Source organism: Belonocnema kinseyi, chromosome 2 (assembly GCF_010883055.1).
Source record: "Belonocnema kinseyi isolate 2016_QV_RU_SX_M_011 chromosome 2, B_treatae_v1, whole genome shotgun sequence".
Classification (NCBI taxonomy): Eukaryota; Metazoa; Arthropoda; class Insecta; order Hymenoptera; family Cynipidae; genus Belonocnema; species Belonocnema kinseyi.
This window is the reverse complement of record NC_046658.1, coordinates 125380500-125407824: the sequence shown is the minus strand read 5'-3', so window position 1 is coordinate 125407824 and position 27325 is coordinate 125380500. Positions and strand designations below refer to the sequence as shown.

At 26.7% G+C, this 27325-nt stretch overlaps 1 protein-coding gene across 2 annotated transcripts in view; it reads left to right on the top strand.

The window, feature by feature from the left end:
* The window catches only part of LOC117168332, an 89888-nt gene that overhangs the window by 34671 nt on the left and 27892 nt on the right, over window positions 1–27325 (top strand). For both annotated transcript variants that reach the window (XM_033353909.1, XM_033353910.1), the window contains 6 exons: window positions 13327–13405; window positions 14589–14778; window positions 16473–16627; window positions 22222–22436; window positions 26162–26294; window positions 26451–26669. In XM_033353909.1, the coding sequence (XP_033209800.1) occupies window positions 14667–14778; window positions 16473–16627; window positions 22222–22436; window positions 26162–26294; window positions 26451–26669 (834 nt within the window). In that variant the 5' untranslated portion in view covers window positions 13327–13405; window positions 14589–14666. The remainder of the gene's footprint in view (window positions 1–13326; window positions 13406–14588; window positions 14779–16472; window positions 16628–22221; window positions 22437–26161; window positions 26295–26450; window positions 26670–27325) is intronic.

Here is a 27325-nt window from a genome sequence, read left to right as displayed (position 1 = left end):
GAGGGAGCTCTTCTTAATATTTTGACACCAAAATCATGTCGATACACCTTACCGACTGCGAGTAAAGCCACCCACGCTTTAACTTGACAGACTGTACAAACCCTTGTTTTAGATGCAAGGCGCCTACTTTGACTAATTTTTATTTTTTTGCCATCGTACTAAAGAGGTAATGCGTAATGGAAATAATGGGTATGTTAAAGCCAAAATAATTATATTTTGAACAAGATTTATAATTTTTCAACAGTTTCAGATTGTTTTAGAATTTTGTTAATAAATTGGTTTTTCTAAACAAAAATTATTATGTTTCGAAAAGGATTTACAATTATCAACAGTTTTCTGTAATGTTATGATAGTGTTTTTGACGGAAATTATTAGTACTTAAACAAAACTTTTATGTAAATAAAAATTATACAACGGTTTTTGTTTGAAGTGATAAAATTTACGAGCTTGAACAATTTTGGATTGTGTTCGCATTTCTAAACGGAATTTGGTATTTTTAATAACAAAGATCAGCTTTCAAAGTAGATTCACATTTTAACAATCTTTCGTCATACTGGCGTTCTAAACATTGAGTCGGAAGTTTTTGTAAAAAATCATTAGATTTTAAAGAAAATTAAAAATGTTGTACAATTGTATGTTAGCTAGAGCTTCTCGCCGAACATTTCGTCGGAAATTGCTATTCATTCTGAAGTTAATATAATAATTTTCATAAATTAATTAAAATGTTGTATATGTATATTAAAATGTTGTATATGTATTTTCGATAATAGATTGTGCGATATATTAAAAATTGTTTATAAATAATAATTTTATATTTTAATTTGAAAATTACGTGAGACAACAAATATTCGCGTGTGTTTTTTTACGTTCAATTAAATATTGAAAGAATAGAAGATTGTTTCAAAATTCTAAATTAGTTTCGGTCAGAACTAAAATAATGAGTAATTATTTGTTTTAGCATAAACATTTCGAAAAGGTTTTGAAGAATTAAAGAAAAAAATTGAAACAGTTAGGACTGGTTGAGATCTAAGAAAAAATTGCCAATGAGAGAATTATTAGTCCAGTGAATAGTCGTTGCTTAATGAAATGAAGGATAATAGGATAGAATCAGTTATAATAGCAGTATGTTAATTTAATCCCTCTATTGTAGAGTGCATTCTAGAGGCTGCACTATGAAAAGTCCCTAACGGTATGCAGTATTGTTTATTACAAAATATCTGCAATTTCAGTTGATTGCCTTTTGGTTTTGAAAGAGAGGCTTGGAAACTGAATATTTCTTCTTATTGTTTTTTTAGTAATTTTAAGACTTTAAATTTCGACATTCTATATTTGTTTATGTACTGTTTTGAGGAGAAAAAATTTTTTAATATCCATTCATTTGTAAGTTTATTTGTCTATTTGCTTTAAAGGTTACAAGGTTATAACAATTTAAAGTTCATACAATATTTAAAATTATTCAAAAATATTTTTCAAGCTTTCAGATATGTCAAATCAAGTTTTTAAGAAAAAAATTGCTTTCAATCAAATAATTAAATTTTAATTTAAAACAGACAAATTTTCTACCAAGATGAATTTTTAACCAAGAAGATTAGTTTTCTACCAGAAAGAGAAATTTTCAACAAAATAATTATATTTATAACCAAAGGGATTAATTTTGAACTAAAATGACGAATATTCAACCAAAAAACAGCATTTTTAACAAATAAGTTTCAACTTTTAACCATATATAGTTGAATTCTTAACAAAATTTTTCAAGCGAAACTGCAATAGGTGCTATTTCAATTAAAAAAGATTCGAATTTTATATAAAAAATATTAGAATTTAGCAAGAAAAGATAAGTTTTTAAAAAAATCATTGAATCGAAAACTATAACTGATTATTTTTTTATGAAATAGTTACATTTTGGCCCAGAAAAGATCAAATTTCAACCAAAAGAGATTTTACAGTATTACGCTTTAATTATTTTTTTTTCTTTTGAAAGACAAATATTTTTTTATCTAAAATTCATCGCTTTCAGCATAAATTCGATTTTTTTTGGTTATATTTGCAACAATTTGGTTTTTAATTAATTTATTTTGGTTAAAAATTAAACTATTTCGTTGAAAATAACGTTTTTTTTTGGAAGAAAATTATTTTTTCAGTTGGAAACGTGGCTATACCATTTTTTGTTAGCAATTGATATTCATAAATTATAAAATCAGCTATTAGTTTAAAAAATAATCAAAATTGCAAAATATTCAACACTCGAAAGTTCACCTATTTTTTTGAAAATTCGTATTTTTGGGTAAAAAATTGGCGAAAAAATGTGGTAGAAAATTCAACTGTTTGGTTGAAAATCAGCTTTTTTTAATTAAGAATTTAATTTAATTTTTCTTAAATCGTTTTTCGTTAATGTAAAATTAATTTTTTGAATTGAAAATGTAACTAATCCATTTTTGGTTAAAAATTGATGAGTTCTGTTCAAAACTCGTCTTTCTTGGCAGAAAATTAATCTGCGTTGTATAAACGCTTTAGAATATTTAACAATTTTGGGTGAAAGTAATTTTTGTCGTTTGTTTTTGGTCGAAAATTTATCATTTTTATTTGAAAATTCAACCACTTAGCTGAAAAATTTATACTCTTTAGTTTAAAATTCAACTATTTTGATGAAAACGCATGTAATTTATAGAAAATTAGTCTTTAATCATACAAAAAATATTTTCTGGAGAATTAATCGTTTTTTGTTGAAAGTCTAAGTATTTTATTAAAAATTTATTTTTTGTTGGTACAGGATTAATTTTTTAATTTAAAAATGTAAATGTTCCATTCTCGGTTAATAATTTATCTTTTTTATTTGTAAATTCAAATATTTCACTGAAGATTTAACTACTTGGTGGAACATTCTTAAATTTTGTGAAAATTCGGTTTTCTCGGTGGAATATTAATCTTCTTGGGTGTAAATTTATGTTCTTTGATAAAGATTCAATTATTTAGTTAAAAATTATAAATCAACATTTACATAAATCAACAATTTTGTATAAAAGTAATTCTTTTGGTGAATAATTTACGTACCTTTTTAAAAATTCTTATTTTTGGATCAAAAAATCAACTAATTTTGCCGAAAGTTGAACTGCTTTGTAGAACATCCCTTCTTTTTAGATTAATTTATAATTACTTACTGAAGATCCAGATATGACATGCTTGGAGATAAATAAAAATTTCTAATGAGGAAGGCAAAGTACATTCCATGATCCATCAGTTTGTAAATGCCTATCATCATGTTTTCTAAATATTGAGAGATGCTTTCAATTCTCTCAGATTGTTTACATTAATAATCAGTTATTAATCTTTGATTAGGAGGGTTCAAAGAGAGAGTTTTTCTTTCGAGGCAAAGAATATTTTCAAGCATTCTTTGAAAAATTTTCAGGTTCAATGCCCTTTTTTGGACTTTATGAGGATTTCAAACTTGAATATTTAAGACAAGTAAGATTTGTACAGAAAAAAGTCGACGAAACTTAAAATGCAAAAGAAAGTAAGAAAGAAATTTTTTCGACAAATTGTAATATTCCAAAACAATGACCAATTATGCACTTTTGTTAATATGTACCTAAAGTTGCCACAACAAAATTTCTTTTTTTCTGTTTGTAAAGCTCTTTTTAATGTAGATTTGAAAAGTTTATTTTTTATTTTTTAAAATCATTAAAATTTTAAAATGTTCAATTATAGGTACATATAAGCATCGAAGATTCTCTAATTGAAAATATTCAAAATTGAAGAATTTTGAATTGCACATCGCGAAAATTGCATAAATTTTAATTGTAAACCTCGAAAACTGAACTATTTAATTCAAGAATTTTTTATTGTAACTCTTAAAAATTGAAGAGTTGTGAATTTTGACAACTTAAAATGTCGAAAGTCTTTAATTTTGATCATAAATATTCGAAATCTCTTTAATTTAGAAGAGTTTTTTCATTTAGAGCAAGATGATAAAAACTTCAAATTAGCAAACCTAATTGTTCAAACAAATTTCAATTATTTAATAATGTTTATAACTATATTCGCTTTGATAAGTGCTCAAAATTTGCGGTTTTTCTGTAATTTTTATCTTTTCCCCAATTTTACATATTGAGGTACAAATTAATGCAATTAATGTGCATAATTGTTTAAATAATTTATTATTGTTTGCAGTTATCTTATCTTAGATAATTTCAAGAAAACTACGGTTTTTCCTAAAAAAAACCTACATTGCTTTTTTCGAATAATATCTTTCTTTTTTGTGCATATATTTTTCTGAAATAAAACAGATACATGAAATATGTTTAAAATTTTTTTATGGATCATATTACTTGTAAAGTTTTCTTGGAGTATTTACTGAGAGCATTAAAAAAATTAATATCAGTATCAACATTTATTCTTTCTGATTAACTAAAAAGTCAAAGAAAAGCTGAAATTTTCATTAAAAACCCCTCAACTGTCTAGCATTATTCGGAGAGAATATAGTTACAAGCAAAAATGAATTTTTTTAACAATTATGTTTTTTAACTTGCTCAATAAGTAAAAAGTAGAGAGAAAGTGAAAAATATAAGAAAAACGCAATTATCTAGCATTGCTATAGAAGAAGATAGGCATAAACAATAATAATTAGTTTAAATAATTAGATTTGTTGAATTTTATTAACTATACCTTCGTTTTAAGCAAAAAGTTGACAAAAAGTGAAATTATTGAGAAAAAACGCAAATATCTGGCATTGCTATATGAGAAGATAGTTATAAACAATAATAGTTTCTTTCGACAACTATTTTTGTGATCTTTAATTGATTTTTGCCACGCTTTAATTTAAAAGTTAAAAATAATGTTAAAAATCCGGAAAAACCGCGACTTTCTAACTCTATTTTAAGAGAAAATTGCTGAAAAAAGTAATAAATTATTTAAATATCTTATTTAAACATTTGATTATCAATATAAATTATTATTTCAAGTATTAGAAACATTTTATATTAAAAACCGACAAAAATCCATACTCATATCGCCGGATGCTCGTAAAAGTACATTTTTCACTTATAAAGTTTGATTGGGACCCCCTAAAACAGAATTTTTTTAGTAAATTTTTTTTAATTGAAAAGTTTTCAATTGTAAGTCTTCAAAACTGAATGATTTAAATAAAAAACAGTTAAAAATCTATTGTTCTAAATTATACACATTAAAAATGTAAGGATCCTAAATTACTGCTTCAAATGTTTTCATTCTAAACTATAAAATTCTTCAAAATGGACCAGTTTTCAAAATCAAAGACATCATTAAGAATTCCATGTTGTTTCTTAAGAAAATTTAATTACAGATAATTTGAAGCCGAATAAAACTAAACTTTAAATTAAATAAAAATTTGCATGAAAGCCGATGTAGCTATTTTAATTTTTTTTAATTTATTGTATTAATTATATTTTATAATACTTTAAATTAAAATACACCAGACCCTCGGTTTACAGCCCCGCAGTTTAGGCCTTCTTAGAACTGCTGACCCCTGTAGTTTCACACCTCGCTGGGTCAAGGGAAGGTTGTAAATCATGTGTCACCGCCATTAGCAGGCAACTCCCGACACTGGAATTAAACCGAGGGTTCGGTGTATATAGCTTAATTTTGTATTTCTCATATTTTTCAATAATCCTTTAATTGCAAAATGAACGAAGCCGACAGAATCGATGAAAACTGATCGAAGCTTTATTCGCGTATATCGCGGATTCTAATTCATTTTCTGCAGTTTTTTTTGTGGTTTTTGACTAAGTAGCATATAAACTTTTCATTTTTGCAACAAAAAATTTTAAATGGTAATTAATTATCTAAAATGCAGTTAACGGTGTTGATTGTGACGTTGAAATTCAGAAAACCCCGTAATGGGCAGTTACGGCTCTATTCCAAATCACGACTCGCCAAATTTTGCAGTTAACGGCGTTTGTCCAAAATATTTAATAAAAATATTTAAATAATTAAAAATTAAAAATATTTACTCAAATTCAATCGAATTTATACACAAATTCATCAAGACGTAGTTTTCGATGAATTTGCTTAATTATTAGATTGTTTGATACAAAAAACTTTATATATGGGGCAGTTAAAAATAAAAATTTCATAATATTGAAATTATAGGATTATTAAAATCGCAACATTGCAAGGATTTAATTTCAGGCTTTAGATATACGAAAACTCATTAGATGAAACATGATAAAATGAACTGAATGTCGTTTTTAAGCAGGATTCTACGAGCAGGAAACGCCGCCCTGAAGTGAACAAAAATGACAGTTTATTATCCATAGGTGCAATTTATCACATGACCATTTTATATAATCTCTTTGTGACAGTACGTGACTTTTTTACTGCTCATAAATATCGGTTTTGCGACAAAGAAGACTGTTGACGAAAAACAATTTAAAAAATTTAATTTTCATAACATTGTTCCGTGTTTTTGTTTTACAGGTCGATGTGTACAAATAGGTGTGTTCAATAGTTCCTCTTGTTAATTAAAAATGTAAAATCCTGAATCAATCATATTTATTCTTTAATGCATTTTTAAGCAGGTAATCTTTGCTTAATTTTTGTCTGTAAAAACATAAAAAATATGATGCATTATTTAGATTTGAGAAAATATTAGTAGTGCAAAATAAAAAATTCTTTAAATTTGTAAGTATTAAACTTGAGACTCTTTGCATTTTTCTGCTCTTTTGTATACCTAATGAGGTGCCCAATACAAGTTTGGATTTTTTTAATTTCTCGAACGCTATCCCCCAAAAATGATTCTTTTTCGTAAAAAAATACTCCCATACATTTGTATTCAATAACAAAAAATTGTGTAGAGTTACGCTAGGCTAATTTAGATCTGGTAATCAATTTTCTTGTTTGTCGATTTTTAAATTATTGTAAGAGAGATTGTTAGTCACAATTCATATAAAACAGTAGCAATTTTTAATTTTTATAAGCAATTTTTGCGGATAAATTTGAAATTCGTTGCTTTTTCAATTTCAAATTTCTCTTTATCCTCTTCATTGATGTGGCTTTTGTTTAAAATAACATAGGTTTCATTATATTTGTTAAAATACAACAAGTGTTAATCTTGTGAACAAATAAGGTAAATAGATAAATTAAAATCTTTGGCACTTTGGCCTGGAAAATAATTTTTTTTGCACTACAACTGCTTTAAGTTTTTGTTAGGAAGATTTGCAGTCACTGTTTCGATACAAAATTGACAATAAACCCTTTTTATTACTAATTGTTATTATTTCATTTTAAATATTACAAAACTTTTATCTATTTAAAAAGTTTTGAAAGCATTGTTGAAAAAATTCTTATTAGCGGAAAATACAATTGCTTATAAAGTTAATTAATAGAATTACATATACATTATTTTCAAGAATATCTGCAGGAACTCAAATGATTGAGAGATATCCAAATTTAAAAAAAAACCTTTGATTTAAATATGTCAATACAAAACTTTCTTATAGAAATTACTTATTGTTAAATACTTATCCAGGCCAAAGTGCTAAATATTTGAATTTATTTATTTAATTTGTTTACAAGATTAAAAATTGTTGTATCTTATAATTAAACCTATCTTATTTTTAAGAATATCTGCATTAATTCAGATGTTGAAGGGAAATTCGGAATTGAAAAAGCCACAAATTTTACATTTCTGCTCAAAAATGATTATAACAATTATAATTGTTCATGTTTTACAGAAATTGTGACTAACAATTACTTTTGCCAGAATTAAAAATATTTTTACCGAAGGAAAAATGTTTTTATACAAAAATGATAATATTTGGTGATTTGTTATTTTAATTTTTTTATAATAATTGAAACACATAATAATCAAAATATTCGCATTATGGGAGTACCCTTGTTGTAATTGAAGATAATTTTCCTTATATGCCAAACGATGTTGAAGAGTAAATAATTATTGTGCGATAAATCTCGAATTATCATAATTTAAGTAAACTTATATTAAATAAACATTCAGAAATGCAAAATTCTCTGGCCAAGGTGCCCTTGGAAATTAAGCGTACTTTAATTTTAAGGATTGAGGAACACATTTGACAAAATGTTTGTACATTTAAACTAAAAATTTAAGTTTAAGTGACCCAAAATTGATAGAGTTTTAAATGCAGATTGCAGATCATTTGTTCTCAGTTTATTCACCCCGTTTTTGTTTTTTATTTTGAATAAGATTTTGAATTAAAGATATTAAAAATAATCTCAACTTGACTGAATGTATCATCTGATCGATATTTCATATCCTTTATCTGTTTTTCGTTTATATATAAGCATTCAAGTTTAATTAAAAATTGACAAATATTAAGTTATATAAATTAATTTCTTAAATTATTAAAAATAAATACTTCTACAAAAATAAGTTTTTTCTTAGGGCAAAAGAATTTTTTTTCTAAAATTTTCACTTCTTTTTTCAAGTCGATAATCAAGAAAACTGTTTTCCAGATCTAAATTTGTATTGAGCACCCCAATGGATATACAAAAGTGCAGAAAAATACAGAAAGTCTCCAGTTTAAAACTTTCAAATTTAAAGAATTTTTTATTTTACACTACTAATATTTGCTCAAATCTGAATAATGCATAATATTTTACGATGTTTTTTACAGACAACAATACAAATAACGCAACGATTACCTGCTTAGAAACACAGTGAAGAATGAAATTTTTTGATTCAAGATTTTACATTTTCAATTTTAAAAAAAGGAACTATTGAACACACCCATTTGTACACATCCACTTGTACAAAACACACAAAACAATGCTATGAGAACTTCACGTTTAAAATTGTTTTTCGTCGACAGTCTTCCTTATAGCAAAACCGATATTTATGTGCAGTAAACAAGTCACGTACTGTCACAAGTCAAGAAAAAATTGTTCTCAACAAAAAATACAATATTTTTTAAATGCATTAAAATAACGAAATTTCTGTACAAAAATGTCTACAGAAAAAATTTTGGTTTATTTTTTTAACACAAAGATATGAGTTTTAATCGACAAGTAAATTTTATACGAAATGTTGTATTTAATAAAAGACAGGTGAATTTTCCACGAAAATGGATGATTTTTTAACAAAATTGTCGAATTTTTAACCAAATATTTGTATTTTATCCAAGAAAGATGAAATTTCTGCTAAAACGCGTCAATTTATTTAATAAATAGGAAAATTAAACAAAACAAAATTAAACATTTCCTATGAAATAGTTGAATTTTGAACAAAAAGTTGAATTGCCAAACAAAAAGGATGACTTTTAAAAAAATTGTTGAATTTTTAAGCTAACAGTTGTCATTTTATCCAAGAAAGATGCAGTTGAATTTTCAACAAAACAGTTAAATTTTCAAGCAAGCAGTTCCATTTTTATCCGAAAAGGGTTACATTTTTACTAAAGAAGATTAATTCTTTTTTAAAAACGGACAAATTTTCAACAACAAAAAAATAGATGTATTTCCATATACAAAAAACATCAGTTGACTTTTCAAAACCAAAATATGCATTTTAGACAACCAATAAATTTTCTACAAAATATTGAGTTTTTAACCGAAAAGGATGATTTTAAAACAAAATTGTTGAATTGGCAACGAAACAGTTGCATTTTTATCCAAGAAAGATGGAATTTCGACTGAAGTAGATAAACTTTTAAATTAAGAAAACAAATTTTCAAAAATACTTGAATTCCAAACAAAAAAAATCAGTTGACTTTTCAACACCACAATATGATTTTTGCACAAAAAGTAAATGTTCTACAAAATAGTTGAATTTTAAGCAAAATAGTTGAATTTTGAAAGAAAAGGTGCGATTTTTTAATAAAACTGTTCAGTTTTCAATCAAATAGTTCTATTTTGATCCAAGAAGGGTGCCATTTTTACTAAAGCAGATGTATTCTTTTTTTTAAAAAGTACAAATTTTCAACAATAAAAAATGGCTGTATTTTCATGTACAAAAGATATCAGTTGACTTTTAAATACATAAATATGAATTTTAGATAAGTGAATTTTCTACGAAATAGTTGAATTCTCAATAAAAAGGATGATTTTAAAACAAAATTGTTGAATTGACAAGGAAACCCTTGCGTTTTTATATGAGAAAGATGAGATTTCTACTACGTAGATACATTTTTTAATAAAAAAACAAATTAAAAAAAAAACAGTTGAATTTTCATTCAAAACAGTTCCGGTTGACCTTTTTATCACCAAAGATGAATGATTTCAAAAAGTAAATTTTCTGTATAAAAGTTGTGTCTTCATCCCAAAAAAGATGAGTTTTCAACAAAACAGTAGAATTTACAACCAACAAGGATGATTTCTCAACAAAATTGTTGAACTTTCAAAAAAATAATAAAATTTATCACTAAAAATATAATATTCAGGAAAAAAAGAAATATGAATACAAGTGTTATAAAAATACAAGTTATTTATTTTAATTTGTAAAAATTCCCTGACTTTTGCAAGATTTTTTTGAAGTCCCTGACTTTATACACATTTTTTTTGGCTAGGTTCGTTTTTTACTATTCTGGTTTCTTTGGCGTGTAAATTTATTTCATATTAAATTTTTGTACAATAACTGCGAGTTCTTTTTTTCGTTTATGAATTTCCAAAAATTACATTCATGAATGAAGGACCCCCCCTTACCGTAAACAAACCTCTCGACCCCCCCCCCCCCTCCCCCACTTGAGCTGTGAAAATTTACATTTAAACATCGGTTTTTATCTGTATAAATATTCTTAGCTTTTGAATAAAATTTTTATCAATTATTCATGAAAAATTTTGGGTTAATGAAATGCCATGAGGAAGGATTAGATAGGTGCCAAAATTCTTTTCTATGCAATTCATGACACCATTGATTTAATGTGCAACGGACGAAGCACCGTTATATAAAAGTTGTATCATTTGTATTGGCACGCCGCTCTCTGTCAGGGTCATGGCCTCTCACTCAACATTGAATGCGAGTATTTGCATTTAAATAAAATTAGCCTATTCAGGATTGTTTAATTATTCCTATTATAAATCAATTTGTTTCACATATTAGTATTTTTCTGATCTACAGGAAATTTTTTAAATGCGAAAATTTTTACCAAATGTTTGTTAAAAACATTGTATTTAATTGTATTTTATTTTGTATTATTTTCAATCGAGCAATAGATAATAAGTTAAATTTATTTGATACCAGTGTGAGAATATTTTAAATTAAATTATTTAGACATTTTATTTTCATTTTAGAACATTGATATAATTTCAAGATTAACTTAGGCAGAAGAATGATTTAGGAGATTCACTGTTTTTAAAAATTGTTTTCTTTTAAACTCATCTCTTTATTTAAAAATTTAACTATTTTGTTGAAAATTCATTTACTTTGTTGAAAACTCATGTATCTTTTAATAATCTATTATTTTTGTAAAAAAATTATTCTTGGTTATAAAATAAAAATTTTTGTTGTAAATTCAAATCCTTCGATGAATGTTGAACTTTCATCTTAATTTTTTTTTAATTCATCATTTTAGTTGCAAATTCATGTGTTTCCTAGACAATTATTTTTTATTCGAAAATTAATTTTCTTCCCTGAAAATGAATTCTATTTTTTGTAAAAAAGTCATCGCTAGTGGTTGAAAATTTATGTATTTTTTTTAAAGTTCGCCTTTTTGGTAGAAAATCACTTCTTGGTTGAAAATGGAATTTTTTTGGTACAAAATTAATCTATTCTGGTTGACGATTCAACTATTTTGTTAAAAGTTGGTCTTTTTTGTTTAAATTCAATTGGTTTTGATTAAAAATCACAATATTTTGTTGCTAAGATATTAACTCTCACATTTTTTGCCGCGAAATAATTTTGTCGGTTAAAAAATACAATGCTTGAAGTAAAGTTGAAGTTTCTTGCAAAAGATTTATTTTCTTTAGTTGCATATTCATAATAATAATTAGTAATTCAACTTTTTTGTCGCAAATAGCCTGTCTTTCATACAAATGCAAATTTTTTGTTAAGAACTCAAGTGCATACTTGGGTAAGAATATTAAAAAATTTTAGTTAAAAATAAGTTTTTTAATTCGAAAATTTAGCTATTCCATTTTTGGTGGGAAAATTTGGTTAAAAATTCATCATTTTGGTTAAGGATTCGACTACTTTTTAAGAAATTAGTCTCACCTATTTAGTTATATTCAACTGGTTGAAGATTCATGAATTATTTGTAGATTAATTTTGTTTTTGTTGAAAATTACTTTTTTAAACTAAAAGTTTAACGTCTCAATTTTTTATTGAAAATTATTCTGTTTTTTTTTAATATTCAACTTTTTTTTATTGGTCTTTTTTTCTTAAAATATTAACCATCACATTTTTCGCTGAGGTTTAAAGTTAGTTAGTTTTAAAGTTTTAGTTTTAAAGTTGGTTTAAAGTTAAACTACTTTATTGACAATTCGTTTTCTTTGCCTAAAGATTCATAATTTTAGTTGAAAAAAATTTAGCTATTTGATCCTAAATTAACTTTTTCATTGAAAACTTTGCAGTTTTATAGAAAACTCGTCTTTTTGCCTTGAAAATTCAAATTTTGTGTTAAAAATTAAACTGCGTCAATGAAAAATGTAACTTTTTGATTAAATATTAAACTGTTTGTAAAAAATAAACTACTGTGTTGAAAATTTTTGTTGTTTTTGGTTAACCAATTTTTTTTATTTAAAAAATGAATGAAATTATTGCTTTTTTTTAAATTTGTCTATTTGGATAGAACATTAATCATGTTTTATGAAAATCCGTCATTTTTGTTAAGAATTCAACTATTTTGTATAGAATAAATCTTTTCAGTTAAATTCAGCTCGTTAAAAACTACTTGTTTTTTTTTTATTCAAAATACATTTTTGAATTATTTTTGATAATGATAAATTGTTTTTCAATTATTTATTAACTTTAATTTATTCAATTAAAACTCTTTTTCTTCGTAACCTGTTCAGATTTATTGTGAATCAAGTGACGAATCAATGCTAATCTCCACGTAATTATTTTCATTCACTTATTTGTCTTGTTTTAAGTTCAGATTTGATACATATTTTACATTTTTTTGTATGTAATTCGTAAATTTAAGATGAATTTTCAAAATTTCCGTAATCATACAAAATTTTCAAAGTTTTCTACATTCATATTTAAATAGAAATTAAATTTCGCAAAGTCATCGATATAAGCAAAAATCATGCTTATGTCACGAAAAACGTCGGATATTATGCATTTGTAGTCGAACATATCGTTTACACCAAAGGAGAGAATATAATATACTTATTGAAATAAAAATGTATTGTTTAATAATAAATGAAGCTTCTTTTTAATTTCAGGTGAATCCTAAACTGGTTATTATTCTTCAAAGAAACCTGGAACGAAGAATTTAATTCTAAGTAAAATATTTTTACTTGGGTGAGTGCCAACAAACACTGAAATTTCATAATAAAAATTACACGTACCTACAAGAAAGGGTTTCGTAGCTTAAGACTTGAATTAAGTCGATCAAGTCTCCCCCTCCCATACCTCCCCTTCGATGACTTCGCCCATCGCCTATCCCATCCACAAATTCTTCCTTCGCTAGTCCTCCTTCTCCTCGCTTCCTTAGATGACACTCCCCTTCCCTACTTCCCTTCCCCCGCCCTCACTTCCCTTCCCCTCTCCCATTTCTCTTAACTTCTACTTTACCTCCCCTCGTATCTCCTCGCTTTACCTACTTCTCATTCACTTACTGCATTTACTTCCCCATACTTCATTTTCCTCACTTCGTCTACTTCCTCTTCACGTTCTTCTTCTACTTTTCTATACGTCATTTAGCCTGACTTCTCCTATTTTCCTTTCCCTTATTTCCCCTAATACTCACACCCTTATTTCCCGTTCTTCTCCCACTTTGCCTACTTCCCCTACCCTTATTTTTCATCATTTCTCCTTTATTCACTGAATTTACATGTGGTAAGATATTCAGCGAGCAAAAACACTCTTTCATTTTTGGAACACTTGGGTCTTCTTAGATCTCTTATTCCATACTAACATGTAATTCTGTGGTGAACTCAAATACAATGTAAACAGTCGACGTAACAACATTAGGCCACATCACTACAAGCGGCCATTGCACGATCACCACATCCCGTCGGTTACCACACGACCACTACTAAGCTACCGCATGGCAATCACAGCACCATCGGCTACCGTGCGACCATTACAACCCTTCGTCAACCGCATGCCTATTGCACCACCTTTGGCAACCGCACGACCATAACACTGCCGTGCGGTCCAAAGATCAAATTATTTCTCACTCTAAAATAGCATCTGATTTCAAATTAAACTTGTTGATCCTATTCAGTCACAATTCCGGCAATAATAATGCCTACCCCTCCCCTTTTTTATCTCATTACCCTCACTCCTTTCGTCCGATTTCCGATCATTTTCCCTACTTTCCCTGCTCTCATTTCCACTCAATTCCCCTAACTTTTCCTCCTTGGAAAAACTACCACAGACGGACGGACACCCGACCGAAACTATAAGGGCTTCTGCCTGGGGCTACGAAACCCAAAAAATTGAATTTTCGAATCTAATAGACCCTTTTTTATGATTTTAGAATTTCGCAGGCATGAAGAGTTAAAAGGACCTTTTATTTGTATTCAGAATTTTGTATCGTTTTCAAAGGCTGGACAAGATGAAGATGAATCTGATGTCGTTGTTGAAGAGTTTCTTCAGGCGAATTACCAAAGATTTCCGCCAGAAGGAACTGCTGCCGATAAAAATTGCATTTTTCGTTAAAGCATCGAGTAAGTATTTTTCGAAAATTTAGAACATTTTATTCGATAAAATAATTAAGAAATTAACATTTGAATATATAAGGGAAACTTAATGATTTAATGTGTTAATAGTTTCATTAGGCTCATATTCTTTATTCTTATCTTTCTTTTTATTAATTTGAACATTTATCTCATAAATGCAATTAATAGTAGTTCGTAAGTGGCCGGTTAAACGTTACAAAAATTTAATTAACATTCACGTTTAGCCATTCAGACATTCATGTAGAAAAGTTTGTTCAGTTTTCTTATCCTTTATTTTTAAAGTAGTACGAATTACGTTGAATTGTTATTTAAACTATTGTCTATAGTCTATAAATTATGAAAAAAATTGCATTTATTTATCGCAAGCTTTATGGTGTTTCCTTGTTTTCCCTTTTCGAATCTTTTGCGCTTTTTTGGGTTTTCCATTCAAATGAGAACTGGATTAATAGAGCCTAACAAGAAAATCCAACTATCTTTTTTTTGAGCTACTTATTTTTGGTTGAATAGTTTAGTATTATATTTTTTGTTTTTCTTGAGAATTGAAATTATCTTTTATAAATTAGTGTTTTCGGGTTGAAAATTCACATATTTGTTTAAAAATAAAGTTTTTTGTTAAAAATTCAACAATTTGGTTGCATTTTTTTACTCTTGACCGCAAAATATTTTTTGAAGACAAACTTAACACTTTTGTTGAAAATGTATCTTTTTGGGTAGATATGTTATATTTTTTAAATTAAAAACGCAACTTTTTGTTTCAAAATTTGATCATTTTTGTGAAAATTCAACCATTTTATTAAAAAGTTATACTTTTCGGTCCCAAATTTAACTCTTTTGTAGAAAATTACAAATTTTAGTTGACATTTTGTTTCCTTTTTGACTAAAACATATTTCTAAGGAACTATCTGTTAAAAAATTAATCTGTTTTGGTTGAAGAAGATTTATGCATTTCAGTTGGAAATTCATGCATTTTGTTGAATAAATGTATCTTTTTTGGTAGAACATTAATTTCGACGGTTGTAAATTTAATAAAAAAAAATTTATGCTGTCGGTCGAATGTACATTATTTAAGCTAAAAATTCACTTCTTTATCTGAAAATTTAAGTGTATTCCAAATTTTATGAAAAATTTATATTTTTGACAGAAGTGTCATGTTTTGTTTGAAAATTAATTTCTATGTATAAATTCTTGTTTTATCGCCTGAGCATTTTTTTAAAATAAAAATTGAACTATTCTATTTTTCGTTTAAAATTTATCTACTTTAGTTGAAAATGAATGTTTTTTGTTAAAAATTAGCCTTTTTTAGTAGAAAATTAATCTTTCATGTTGCAAATTCAACTATTTGGATATAAAATTCCTTTTATTTGTTGTTCAAAATTCATCGTTTTGGTTAAAAAATAAATTTATTTAGTTGAAAATTGGACTATTTTATTTAAAAAATATTTTTTTATTAATTGAAAATAAATTTTTTTAACTGAAAATGCAACTTTTCTATTTTTGTTTAAAAATGGAGTAGCTCGGGGGGGGGGGGGGTAGCAAGCAAAAAAATATTTTAAGCTCTGCTTCAGTTAGTTTCAAATTATGTTTTGGTTTAGATATTCACCTGAAAAACTGAATTGCGTGAAGTTAGTATAGTTATAGTAAATTGCCTTCAATAATTGAAACTATTTATTTTTATTTTTCAGCGTTGTTCGTGCTGTATCCATATCTGACAATTCATATGAGGGAACTCGGAATCAATGTTCAAGAAACTGCTTTAATGAGTGCAGTTACCCCTCTTGCAGTTATCATTATGCCACCGTTAGCAGGAATAGTTGCGGATCGAATAGGAAATTTCCGAGTGAGTGTCTTAAATATTATTCTCTTGGTTTTCTTAAAATTATTAATAACCAATTTTTTATGTTAAATATTAGATGATGTCGATTATTGGTCCATTATTATTAGAGAAACGCAAAAAAAATCTGCTTCAGCAAGGATTTGAACCGGGGACGCCACTATACATGAGTGGCGCGTTAGTCAATTACACTACCGAGGCTTTGGCAGATCATTGCTTGTTTCTCCTACATTACATGGTGACGCAGCTTTGAATCTCTTTATCTTGCAAAACTTTTTTTAAAGAATACTTTAGTGTAAAGAATTTTCACCGAATCAGAATATACATTTAAATAATGATGTTATTTTGTTAATATTATTTTATTGTATAACAGAAACAATATAAGATCACAACCTCGGTGGCGTAGTTAGTCAGCGATTCACACATGTATAGTGGCGTTCCCGGTTCAAACCCGGGCTGAGGCAGATTTTTTCTTGTTTCTCAAATAATAACAGACCAGTAATTTACACCATTCAATATTCAATATAACAAGATTAATTGATACTCTGGTCAAAAAATAACATCTTCAAATTAATATTCTGATCCACTCATGTGTTGTGGCGTTCCCGGTTCAAATCCGGGCTGAGGCAGATTTTTTCTCGTTTCTCTAATAATAGCAGTCCAGTAATTAACACTACTTAATATTCAATATAAAAAGATTAATTGATAGCCTAGTCAAAAAATAACATGTTTAAATTTATATTCTGATCCTCAAATGTATAGTGGCGTTCCCGGTTCAAATCCGGACTAAGGCAGATTTTTGCTTGTTTCTTCAATAATAAAAGACCAGTAATTAATACTATTTAATATTCAATATAACAAAATTAATTGATACCCTGGTAAAAAAAACATGTTTCAATTTATATTCTGATTCAATCATTTATAGTGGCGTTTCCGGTTCAAATCCGGGCTGAACCAGATTTTTCCTTGTTTCTCAAATAATAATCGACCAGTAATTAACACTATTTAATATTCAATATAACAAGATTAATTGATACTCTGGTAAAAAAATAACATGTTTAAATTTATATTCTGATCCACTTATGTATAGTGGCGTTCCCGGTTCAAATCCGGACTAAGACAGATTTTTTCTTGTTTCTCAAATAATAACAGACCAGTAATTAACACAACTGAATATTCAATATAACAAGATTAATTGATACTCTGGTAAAAAAAATAACATGTTTAAATTTATATTCTGATCCACTCATGTATAGTGGCGCTCCCAGTTAAAATCCGGGCGGAGGCGGATTTTTTTCTCGTTTTTTTCTCCTTAATATGTGTAATAAGATTTCAGATTTTAGAAATATTACAAATTATTATTGAATATTTTATGAGATTAAACAAGATTTCAACTAAATTCAAAAATATTTTAAGACATTATAAAAGATTTAAAAAAATAAATATATATTCAAAGGATTTATACAAATTTCCGAAGATTTCAAGATACTTAAGAGAGTTTAAAGAATTCAAGAACATTATTTATATTTTAAAATTACTTTAAAATCTTAACTCATTTAAATTCTACCGAAATTCCTCAAAAAATCTTCAAAATGAGTTAAAATCTCTTAAATTCATTAAAAATATCTGGAACTCTTTTAAATATTTTAAAATCTTTTAAAATTTGTTTATAAATTTAAAAATTTTCAAAATCAAATAACTCCAATTAAATCTCTTGAAATTCCTGTAAGTCTGTTTAAATACTTTAAAAAATTTTAATTACATGAAAATCATTAAACTCTTTTGATTTTTTAAAATCATTTAAAATGCTTCCTAAGATTTTAAATTTCTTTACTCACTTTTTAAACCATACTAAATCCATTGAAATAGCACAAAATCCCTTAAAATCATTAAAAATCTCTTGGACTCATAGAAAGTATTTTAAAGTCTCTAAAATCTCTTGAAGATTCTTTTGCTTTTTTTAATTCTTCTCACATATTTTAAACTTCTTTAAAATAACTTGAAAATTTTTTATATTGATTTATAAACTTTTTCCCTTTTATTAAAAAGAATGTTTAATTCCCTTTATGCCGATCTCCGAGCCGACCTTGACTTGGGCCGGTAGTCGGTGTTACTCGTTAACGAAAGATGTCCCATAGTTGCCCCGATGGTTGGTCCATGTTTGGGACATTGTTGGGCCAATAGTCGGCCTAATTTCTCCAGAACTTTCTAAATCCCTTTATTTCGATCTCTGGGTCAACTTTGGCCCACAGATGGGCCAGTAGTTAGCTTTACTCGTTAACGAAAGATTTCCCATAGTTGCCCTGATGGTTGGTCCATGTTTGTGCCAAAGTTAGGCCAACAGTCGGTCCTACGTTGTCTGCCAACGTTGGCTGTTTAGGTTGGGCCGACATAAGTACCTTATAAATATAAAAGGTGGCCCAACTTTGGCTGCCGATCTACGGCGGACCAAAGTAGGTCCGACTTTGGGCCAAGGCACCTGCTATAGGTGCCAACCTGAATTCGCACATGGATTAAATTAAAATTATGAATTTTAAAAAAACGTGACACGCAATTTGAAAATAATACATTTTTAATAACTTTGTTTCACAATTATAATTCATGAATGTTTCGATTTGAAACGATGCTTGGAATTGTTTAATTTGTCAATCTTAAAATTTGCATTCATTAATTTTGCAAGCATTTTTGAAACTTTTAAGATTTAAAATATTTGAAACTTTGTACAAAATTGTCATTTTTTAATGTAAAAATCTATTAGATTACTTTTAATATCATTTGCTAGTACATGATATGATATTACAGTTTTTAATGCAAAATGCTAAAATATTTTAGTTTTTGAGGCCTTAAAACTAAGGTTGTTTAACTCAACAAATTTAGATTCGATATATTTCTTAAATCTTATGAAATGTTCAGAAATCTGCTGACTTTGATTGAAATTGATGGAAATTCCTTAAAATTATTTTAAAAAATTTTAATTCCTTGGAAAGTTTTAAAATATTATCAAATATTAATTGAAAAAAATTTTTTTTAATCCCTTGGAAGTTTTCAAAACTCTTTAAAATTCCTAGAAATCTTATAAAATCCCTTGAAGTACTTTAAAACATCTTCAAAAATTCCCTAAAACTACATGAAATGTTTTTAAATCCCTTAAAATCATTATAATCCTTAGAAATCCTTCAAATTTTTTGTAATCTCTTGAAAATTCTTTAGAATCTCCTTACGTACCCTACAATACTAAAAATCATTTTAAAATTTATGAAATCCCATGAAATTTTTTAAAACTTTTGAAAATTCGTTAAGATCATTTAAAGTATCGTTAGACCTTATAGGTCCTATAAAATACTTTAAAATCTTCAAGTATTTCTTAAAACAGCATAAAATGATTCTAAATCCCTTCATATCATTTACATCCTTGGAAATGTCTTTAGAATCATTTAAAATTTGATAAAATCACTTGAATTTTTCTTAAGCCCTTCAAAAATCTTTGGAATCTTTTCAAATACCCTAAACAAAATGTAATCCTTTGATTTCTCTTCAAATTCTTGAAATCTATTAAAAAGTCCTTGGAATCTCTTAAACTCTGTGAAATTAGTCTGAACTTGAGAATTAATTCTTTGAAATTGATTAAAATATCATAAAATCCCTCAGGATCCTTTAAAATATCTCTAAATCCTATAGGACCTATAAAATCTTTCAAAATCTTTAATAATTTCTTAAAACCGCATGAAATATTTTAAAATTCTTTACCATCATTATAATCCTTGGTATTTTTTTAATATCTTGACGATTCCTTGGAATCCTTTAAAGTATCCTAAAATATTGTATGTCCTTTAAAAATGTATCTTGGGTTGTTTTATTATATCGTTAAGCCCTATGGTTCCTATAAAATACTTTAAGATCTTCAAAAATTTCCTAAAACCACATAAAATGTTTTTCAATCCCTTAAGACTATTAACATTTTTGGAAATTCCTTGAAATTATTTTAATTTCTTGACAATTCATTTGAATCTTTTAAAATGCCCTAAAACTTTAGAATCCTTTAAAATTTTATAAAATCGCTTGAATCTGGAATCTTTTAAAATACCATAAGAACCTTTAAATCCTTTGGTTTTCCTTCAAATTCTTGAAATCTATTAAAAAGTCCTTGGAATCCTTTAAAATATCTTCAAACCTTATAGGTTCTGTAAAATCATTTAAAATTCCTCAAACCCCCATTAAATGTTTTACATCCATTAACATCAATAAAATGCCTTAGAATCCTTTAAAATACCCCAAAATATTTTTAAATGAAAAGATTCTATAATCTTGAAAATTCTTTGGAATATTTTCAAATATCTCAAAATGTTTAAAATTCTTTAAAATGTTTTGAAATATGTACTTTTACCTTTTTTTTTTAACTGTTGATAATTCCATGCAATTTTAAAAAATGCCTCACAACCTTTAAATAATTCGAATTTACTTCAAACTTTTGACATCTATTGAAAATTCCTTGGAATCTTTTGAAGTATTTGAAATCCTTTATGTCTTGTGATTCAATTATTTGAAATTGATTAAAATATTATAAAAATCTTTGGTGTGTTTTAAAATATCCTTGAAATCGTTCAAAATATCCAAAAATATTTAAAAAATTTTAAAAATGTGTATATCTTAAAAAAATTCCTTCGAATCTTCCATATTTTCTAAATCTAAGGAACTTCTTAAAAGTCTTTATTATAAAAAAATTGCGAATTTATCGTTAAATCTTCGAAATTCTTTAAAATCTTTCAAAACTTGTGAAATTCTTTGCAGTTTATAGAAATTTTATAAAATGTATAGAAATTTTTTACATTTATTGAAATTCGTTTGAAATCACTTGAAATACTATAAAAATTCTTTGAAAACTTTAACATTCTCGAAAGTACCTTAAAACCAATTAAAAAAAAAACCTTGAAACCTTTTAGGTACAGTGAAACCCTTCAATAGTCCTTCCTTCTATAGCCATTCCGAGAATTGACGCCGCGCCGCAGGTAGGTGTAACAGGAGCTACGCGGGATGCGCGGGGTCTGCGGTTGTCACTCAGGCGTGAACAAACAAAAGCCGAGCAGGCTATAATGAGTTAGTTCCCACCCACCGTCAGCCCCAAAATCGGCGCTATAGAAGAGTTTCGCTGTACTATGAAACCATTTAAAATCCTGGCTCGGTTGTTGAATGCCAGATCGCTTCTGAAAGCTAAATTTTAAGAAGAAATCATAATATTGCCATACTTTAAATCTAAAGATACTCAAATAAAAAAATCTGATATTTTTTCAGACAAGACAAAAGAACCCTAAGTTCGAGGAAATTGTAATGACATTTTTTGATAAATTAATGAATTAAAAATTATTTCATTTTAATTTTTAATACTTTAAACTCAGAAGAGTTCTATTTCTCTGAATCCTTTGATTTAGTATTTTAGTATTAAATATTTAATCATAATTCCTAGTTAATTTTGACTTGAATTTTATATGTTTCATTATTTAAAAATATTATTATTTTTATGACGATTATTTCGTTATTTTTAGTCCTAATTGAAAAATACTCATACAATATATTTTTGTATATAATATTTTTACCTTTTCCAGGTATCATTAGCATTTCTAACATCCCTTGGGGGATTGGCAGCACTATTATTGCTCACTGTTCCTGTGGGTAGAGTCAATCTAGAATATCCAGATAGGGTAATTCTCGATGTGAGTTGTCCAGGAAGTAATGAAAATTTGATTTACGAAATGAGCCCAAAATATCCTTGCGAGCCGAATCTTAAATCTGAAGTAAACATGAGGATAGAAAGTTGTGGGTGAGATGTTTATTTAAATATTATAGTTTTTAGAAAGAAAAAAATGCTAATGAATTCTAAAATCTCTTTTTTTTCATATAACATGAAAACATATAATTTTAGTAACCATCTATATATTACATGATAATCTAAGGGCTGGGGGGGGGGGGGGGGGGGGGGGGGGGGTAGCAGCGCAAAGTGTCATGCATGAGGGCGAGTTTTTTTTTAACAATTGACACTTCCTGATCAAAAAATAAAAATCCTAATTTCGTTTAGATAAATAAATATAAATATGTAGATAAATTTTCAGTAAAATTTTTAGAAGACTTTTTTTAAAAGACGAATTTTTCAAAAGACAGTTAAATTTGGGAAAAAGAAGTTAATTTGCAGCCAAGAGATATGAATTTGTAAGCAATAAATTATGACTTGTCTATCATAAAAGATGAATTTTTAAACCAAACATGACGAATTTTCATCTAATAATTTTAATTTTTGACGAAGAAAGATGATCTAATCAAAATAGCTGGATTAAAAAAAAATAATGATAATAAAAAATTTAAAAAAATAGTTTAAATTTTTACCAAATAACATAATTTCTAACCTACAAAGATGAATTTTAGACGAAAAAAATGAATATCCTAACAAAAGACAAATTTTCAACAAAATACATCAATTTTGAACCAAATAATTGAATTTTGAACTAAAAAATACAGTTTTTTAACTAAAAATTTAACAGTTAAAATGCTGATTTTAAACCAAACAAAAAATTAACTATGAGGTGCAGACTATCAACGCAGACAGATAAATAAAAAAAATTAAGTCATGGTGCTTTAAGGTCGATTTTTAAAAGAAAATATTTGATTTTTAAACCGAATAAGAAGAACTATTAACAAAAAATTTAGTTTTCAATCAACAAAGGTGAATTTTTAATCAAATAGTTGCAATCTTAACTCATAAAGGAAAAATTTCCTACCAAAAGTGGAATATCAACATTTTCATATAAAAAGAATTAATTTTTAACCACAAAAAAACGAGTTTCTGACCAGACAAAAAAGTTGATTTTTAATCAGATTGTTAAGTTTTGAAGCCAGAAACACAAATTTCTATAAAACAGCTGAATTTTCATGACAAAAATATACATTTGCGACAACAAAATTAATTGGTGACCAAACGGTTAAATTTTGCATTAAAGTAGTTTAACTTAATTAAAAAATATTAATTTTCAACAAAAAAGTTTATCTTCAATAAAATAGTATAAGTTTCAACTAAATTGTTGAACTTTCAACCCATAAAAACGAATTTTCTGTAAAATGGTTGAATTTGACAAATTTGTTCAACTTTAAACCAAGTAATAAAAAAAAAACAAGTAATTTACTTTTTAACCAGAATTTTAATTTTCCATATAAAAGATAAATTATCAACAAAATATATGAATTTGCGTTTTTAACGAAAGTAATAATTTTTCAAATCAATAAAAATATTTATTTTTCAACCATAAAGAATTACACTACCGGTCAAAAGTTTGGGTTCACCTCTTTTTTGACGATTGATTAAATTCTCTTAATTTTAATTATGTAAAAGTTAAAATTTTGGCTCCTTAAAGGTTTAAATGCTCTCAAAATTCTGTATAAAGTAAACCCAGGATGAAGCCTATTTGTCTATAATTCGAGTAGATACTGCAAAAATGGTTTAAATTGCAATGTTTTCTTAAATTAGTAAAAACTTCCGTAATAATTAATATTTTTTAATTTACCTAGGCTCATTTTAAAGCTATTTTTCCACAGTATCGAAACATCTTATTAGTATAAAACAACTTCAAGTTCTTGCTCTGTCATAATATTTTTTTTTAGATTTACGGTCATAACGCTCTTGTGATACTGTGGAAAAATAGTTTAAGTTCTCGCACTGTAATAAGAAATTTTTTTAAATTTACAATCATACGCTGTTATAACTGTTATAATAATCTACTCGAAAAATAGACTTCATCCTGGGTTCATTTTATACAGAATTTTGAGAATTTTTCCAACGAAAAAGACGATTTAAAAAAAAATGAATTCCTAACCAAATTGATGAATATTCAGTAAACAAGAATAATGTTCTACCCTGGTAGCCGAATTTTTAACAAAACACATGCATTCTTTACCAAATAGATGAATTTTCAACTGATATACGTAAATTTTTTTACCAAAAATAGAATGGCTTTTTAAATTAACTGTTAAATTCTCAAACAAGAAGTTTAATTTTTAACAAAAAATATGAATTTGCAACCATGTAATTTAATTTCTACTAACATATTGAATTTTCAACCCAAAATTATAAATTTTAGACAAAAAGTGAAAATTTTAACTAAAACGATGAATTTTCAACCACAAAAAAATACATTTTTTATAAATCACTTCACATTTTAAACACGTAATTTGATAAAAACCAAGTAGTTAGTTTTAAAAAATGAGTTCTTAGCGAATCACGTAATAGTTAATATATCGACCAAAAAGTATTTTAATCTTATATCGAAAACTGTTACATTTTCAGTAAAGAAAATTAACTCTTAAACAAAAAAAATAACAAATTCTCGTAGTTAAACTTTCAATCAAAAAGTTTACTTTTTAACTATGCACATGAATTTTTTACTGAAAAAGATCAATTTTCCACCAAAAATGAAACGAATTTTCAAGAAAATAGTTCAATTTTTAATTGAAGAGATGAATCATAAAAAAATTATTTTTAACAAAATATTTGAACTTTTAACTAGGAAGTTGCATTTTTGACAAAACAAGCTGACTTTTTAACATAATAGGTGCATTTTTAACAAAATATTCACATTTTGAACCAAATAGTAGAATTTATAACTAATAGACATTTTTTATAACAAAATATCAAATTCAACTAAGAATGTAATCTTACAATTTCAGTCAAAAAAATTAACTCTCAACCAACAAAAAAAAACACTAATTTTTCAGTAAAATAAAGCTACATTTTCTAAGAAAGAGATGAATTTTCAACTAAAACTATGAATCTTAGAAAAAAGAAATTTTGAGGAAAGAGTTCAACATTCAAGCAAGGAGTTGATTTTTCAACCAAAATGTGATTTTTTAACTAAGAAAATTAATTTGCTACAAAGAATATGAATTACAAACGAAATACACGAACTTAAAACCTAGTACTTGATTTTTCGACTAAAAAGAATAAATTTTGAACTGAAAATCAAACAAATTAAATACAAAAGTAGTTCTATTTTCAACAAATCAGATAAATGTTTAATGAAAAAGATGAATTTTTTACAAAATAATTGAATTTTAATCAAATTACTAAAGTTTGTAAACAAATGTAGAATTCATAAACAAACGAGATAAATGTTGAACTATAAATATTTTGAACTGAATGAATAATCTAATTATATAAATGTTTTTAAATACAAAATATTTAAAAGAATTTAATTTAAATTATAAACATTATCAATAATTACATAATTCATTAATAATATTAATATGTTTTAAATAATTATTCATTGATCGTTTGATGGTTATATAAAATTCTATTCATACTTCATATTTAAAAACAAGAGACAGGGTCAGCTTCTGTGTCAAATTGAATTGGAGGGGGGGGGGGAGGGGTATTGAAAGTTAAAAAATTGTCACAAGAAAAATTAATTGGAACCTTCGATACATTTAAAAAAAAATTTATGCTTGATTACAGAAAATAATGAAGTGTACAATTAAAATTAAAATTAAAAAAATGTATTACAGTTTATTATGTTACGCACCCATGGACACTGATGTTGAATCATTGTTGGAAGAAAGAGCCTACACAATAGAGATAACAGAAAAAGAATCAGTCATCGTTTTTAATTATACGACTCCAGAAACAAAATTGAAGAAGGTAAGGTTTGTAACCTTCATTTTTAATTGTGTATCGATTATAATACAGCTATACTTCATATTAAAAGTAGTTAAATTTCAATTAAATGTCATTATCATAATTTCAATAATTTTAAACAATTTTCTTTCTCTACAAGAATGTTTTGAACATCTTCAGGTAATCGACGAAACAGAAGACGTTAGATCACACAGAAAGTTGAAAAATGATGCATTTTTCAAAACCTCAATTCGTGAAATCACGAATAATACCTTTTACTTCCCAACAGACGACTTGTACCAATTTAAGTGCAATCAAATTATTGACGAGAGTAAAGAAGGCAAGAATGTGACGAAAATACTCAAATGTGGTTTTGACCAAATTTATGATAGGGAGAAGGTATATAATTGAATTATATAATACATCTAATCACACCCTTATAACTCATCATTTTTATTTTCAAAATATAGTCCGATTAAGGGCCCGTATGCAATGAAGGCACATACAACTTTCTTTTGCGAAAACAAATTTCCATGAAGACTTTCAAGAAAATGTTTATTTAAAAATTTTAAACGCTATTTCTGAATGTTATATGTTATTCTGCGTCTTTTCTTTTTTACTTAAAAAAAGTTTGAGATTTCCAAATTAAAGTAAGAAACTCCACGCCGTCATTCAATATGACTATCTGCTGCCTGAATTGCATTTTAGGGTTTACTTCGACTAATACACTAGTCAGAATTTTTTTGTTTCGTTTATCGAGCAATTTTGTGAAGGCAAAAAATTCGCACGACATAAATTCGGAGAAAGGTATAACACAGCTTTTTGGAAATTTTCAGATCAAAATATTGAATAGATTATCAGCAGTAATGATTTTAGTTTTTGACAGCGCTCGAGTTTCCGAGTTTAATATAGGTTCCGGAGCTTATCGCTGCACCACATGCGCCGCTGCTCCGTAGCACAGTGGGGTGAAATCGGAAAACGAGGTTCAAAATGACATTTAGAACGCAATTATGCACCGATTTTAGAATTTTTTTTTTTGAAAAATTCAGAACTAA